We start from the raw sequence: 4,334 nt of genomic DNA, 5'->3' as shown, positions 1-4,334 counted from the left end.
TCAACCTTAATTACCTTTTTAGTCAGTTCAACCAATTTGACTCAATTGGACCAAGTTGAACCAATTTAATATTTTATTATTTTTATTTTTTAAAAAATATTTTATAACTCACAATAAATGTTTAAAAAATCATAAAAATAGTAAAATTTGCAAAAAATTTATTAAAAATAGAAAACTTAGGAAGCATTTTAGGAGTTTTTAAGTTGAAAAAAAAAAGGAGAAATTTACAAGTCACAAAAAAGGAGGAAAATTGAGAAAAATTCTTTTAATATCTTTAAAAATTGCAGAATATTTCCAAAAAGAAACAGAGAAAATTGTAAGGACTTTCCTTACCTATTTTAGGACATTTTTAGGTGTGTCTTGAATTGTGAGTGACTATTGAATGTATGTCTTACTTAATGTTGAATTGCATATTGTTTAATTTTATATGTATATGCTTGTGTGCTTGTGTATGTGTAGACCACCCCTATGAGGAGGAATACAATAAAATAAGGTTATGCAATCCTCAATTATCTCCTCAGAGATAAAAAATCTAATAGAATCACTTTTGACTTGTTCGATGGTAATTCTGTTAGACTCTTTGATTTAGGTGCAATACCTTTCATGTTTTTCACATGCTACTCTGCCCATGTGCTCATATCTTTTGTCTCCTTACATATGTTTTTTGTGTTGAAATGAATAAATCAATTTCCATAATAAACTTTTCTTTGAACTAGAGGGTTATATTTTTGCATGTCCTTGAGAAATAAGAGGTAAGGGGGATTTTGTCTTTTGTAAGACCTTTCAATATTTAAAAATTAGGTAAATTGAACATTTAATCTAAATAAAACTCGGTAAATAACCAATCCTCATAAAGGATCATTGAGGGTTGTGTCTTTGCACGTTTTTGGAGATCCTAACGTAAGAGTAACTTTTGTTTGTTCGCAGGGCTATCCAATATCTAATGACCTGATTTAGTTGATTTCAAAGTTAACCTAAAGCTAATTAGGTACCTTCCATAGGACGGGTATAAAGGGGTGCTAGTATCTTCCCTTTGCACAATTGCACTCACGAATCCAACCTAGTAATGCAAACCATTGACTACCAGTATGTTTGGACATAAGTGTAACTTAATTAGAGACCAATAAATTAATAGAAGGTTAAATAGGTGTTCTAACCTCACCTAAAGTGAAAAACAAATTAGTGGCGATTTCATTAGACTATTTTGACCTATTTGTCACCCTTACGTATTTTCCGTCGAGGTGATTCAGAGATTCGACTCCCTTTTCAAGGATTGACCCTTTGGGATGTTGCAACATGATAAACATATATATATATATATATATATATATATATATATATATATATATATATATTATCAAAATGCATAATTTATGTTATCAGTATTCTATTTCTTTGTTGATTTTCTATTCTTTTGCAAAAAAAAAATAAAAAAAAAAATTAGATTTTACGATTTTTAGTTGTTTTTGCAACCAATTGTTAAAATATTTTAATATCCAAAATTAACTCTTTTTTTATTTATTAAACCATTCATTTTATACATACTTTTTATATTGATATCAAAATAAATTTTCATATGAAGTTAAAATATAATTAAAATAAAAATATCCAAAATTTTTCAAAAATAAAAAATAATTCATTTGTAGAATAGTTTTAATGTTGTTCAAGTGTCATGCACAATAAGGTTGTTTTTTGTAAAGTGAATTTTGAAATATAATAATTAATTAAAATAATTATAGTAAATTTATTTTTATTATAATAGTTTTAATTTTTACAATTTTGTACTTTTATCATTGTAGCCATATTTTTAAAAATTTTTATTTTATTTAAGGACAAAAATGAGATTTTTTAGTTTTTTAATTTATTTTATATATATATATATTAAATAAATAGTTGTTGAATTCTACTTTCTAGTTTTTGATTTTTTTTGTTTTAAATTTTATTTGTTATTTTAGTTTTCATAATTATTTTTATAGTGATACCAAATGATTCTTTATAATATCTTGCCCTAATAATATTTTTTTTCAATGGGGTGAGAAAGATATATTGGAATAAAATTTTTTTTATATTTGTACAATATATATGTACAAGATTATTTGATATACATTTTCGTGTAGAACTCTAAAGCTTTAAATCCAAAAATGCCTAGCTAATTACTTTTGATTTTTATTTATTTATTTATTTTTCTCCTTATTGGAGACTCACACACTAAGTCTAGATAAAATATTTAGTGTACTCGTGTACCAACAGTCACACCGAGACCTAGCATATTTCTCCATGTGTCATTGCGTTATAGGGAAATCATTTATCTTGGTTCGGGTAGGTGTTAGTTTCTATTTTTGGTCTGATGCATCATACACATGGTAGACTATGACTAATCTCGTTGTATTATGAATTAACATGTTGATTTGTAGACTGTATGACATAGCAATAAGTAACTCATCTATCATCTCATACTCTTTCAAACCTTTCCTAATATTTGAACTTGAAAACTCTAACATAAAACTATCCAATAATTATAAATAAAAATAGTTTAACTAGTACTAAAGAAGTAATAGCGTACAAAAGACATTAAAGGGGCTGGTTAGGGCAACAAGAGCTGAAGCTGTGAGAGGTGTTAGTGGCAACATGGGTTGCAAGGGCTTCGATTGAGGACTCAAAGGTGTTGCGTGAGTGGTGTCGATGACAGTGTGGATTGTGTGAGGGAGATCGAGTTTCATTTGGGTGTTGGACTTTTGTCAATTTTTATTGTTTATGAGGGATAAAAATGAAAAAAAAAAAAAAAATAGACCATTGAATTCTTTATCTAACTAAATCAAATTGAATATTCGTTCCAAAGAATTTAAAGAAAATTAATAATAGCCATTAAATGCTTTAGTATTTAGTTATATTTATCGAATTAGTTTAAATATAACCTCTATTTTTAGGCTATTCTAATCATTTAAAATCAACTCGATTTGCTATGTGCTTCATACCTTTAGTACATTCATTACAATTAAGTTAGGAAGGTTTCTGGTATGTCTTCAATGCACTTTTTTCCTTTCAAAACTTGAAAAGAAATTACATTAATTGTTTGTGCATTTAATGTATCAACTTTCTTTGCGTATATAAGAGTTTTTTAGCTTTGCATTTCCATCATTCATCAGTGTTCAAAAAGAAGCAAAAGAGATTAGAAGCATGGCATTTTCTTTGACCCTCAAATCCTCTTTCCTACTCTTCCTTGTATCCTCCATGTTGATCGTTGACTTTTCAATAGTAAGTAACCCAAACAAAATCTTGGCTCTCCCTAATATCCTATTTTTCATATTCTATATTACGTAATCGAATAGTTACATCTTCATTTTATATTTTTTCTCATTGATCCGACAAAACCTTAAGGCTTGGTTTGAATCAAGACTATGAAAGAAAACAAAAGGGAAATTTACTTTCTATTATGTATATTTTCTCTCTACATCAAATATTAATTATTAAAATAAAATTTGTTTGGGTATGGTTAAAAATTAGGTCATATTTGGTTTGCATAATACCTATTCTGAGGAATATACGAAGAATAATTATTTTAAATTTTACTATGAAAATGTCTATTCCTTTTTTATTGCATGTTGAAAGACATCATAAGAAATATATAAAGAATAATTATTCCCTCTATTTTCAAAATTTTTACTAAATTTCATCTTATTACATAGAATAACAGCTAAGCGAACTAAACGCACCATAAAAAAATAAAGTATTGATAATATGAAAAAAATGATATCATTGTTTATTGATTAAATGTATAATTAGATGCTTGTTCATATTTTTTTTCCTTTTCATAATATTTTTCAAGTTTTATACAGATAGAATCAAAGTTAAATATTTACTATGGTAGTTTATATTCTTAATGAATGTATTTAACTTTGATAATATTAATGATAGGCTGGTGGAGAAGGATCTGTTCGCATACAAGGTACGTGAATCTTTTTTAACTTTTTAACTTTTTTTTTTTCAAAATTTAATTTCTTACACAAAATGAAGAATAGATATACTTATAATCTTTTTTTTTTTTTTTTGAAATATTTCAATTGCAGATTGTGGGAAGGCATGTGATTATCGTTGTTCAAATACACAATACAAAAATAATTGTCTACTCTTTTGCAACAAGTGCTGCGAAAAATGTCTATGCGTACCATCCGGCACATATGGGAACAAGCAAGAATGCCCATGCTATGATAATTGGAAGACTAACGAAGGAAAGCCCAAGTGCCCTTAAACTTCTCTGCCCATATTTAAACATTGTAGAACAATATAAGAAAGGCACCCTTGTTGCAATGGAATAAATGTGTTGGTTGCATATA

At 27.1% G+C, this 4,334-nt stretch overlaps 1 protein-coding gene across 1 annotated transcript; it reads left to right on the top strand.

The window, feature by feature from the left end:
- Window positions 1-3,130: 3,130 nt before the first annotated feature.
- On the top strand, window positions 3,131-4,334 carry LOC131157606 (gibberellin-regulated protein 12-like). Its single transcript, XM_058111890.1, has 3 exons — window positions 3,131-3,255; window positions 3,916-3,946; window positions 4,068-4,334. Exons 1-3 carry the CDS (start codon window positions 3,178-3,180, stop codon window positions 4,247-4,249), a joined length of 291 nt encoding a protein of 96 aa, XP_057967873.1. The 5' UTR covers window positions 3,131-3,177; the 3' UTR covers window positions 4,250-4,334.

Source organism: Malania oleifera, chromosome 6 (assembly GCF_029873635.1).
Source record: "Malania oleifera isolate guangnan ecotype guangnan chromosome 6, ASM2987363v1, whole genome shotgun sequence".
Classification (NCBI taxonomy): domain Eukaryota; kingdom Viridiplantae; phylum Streptophyta; class Magnoliopsida; order Santalales; family Ximeniaceae; genus Malania; species Malania oleifera.
The sequence above is the reverse complement of the archived record's forward strand: the minus strand, read 5'-3'. Positions and strand labels throughout refer to the sequence as shown.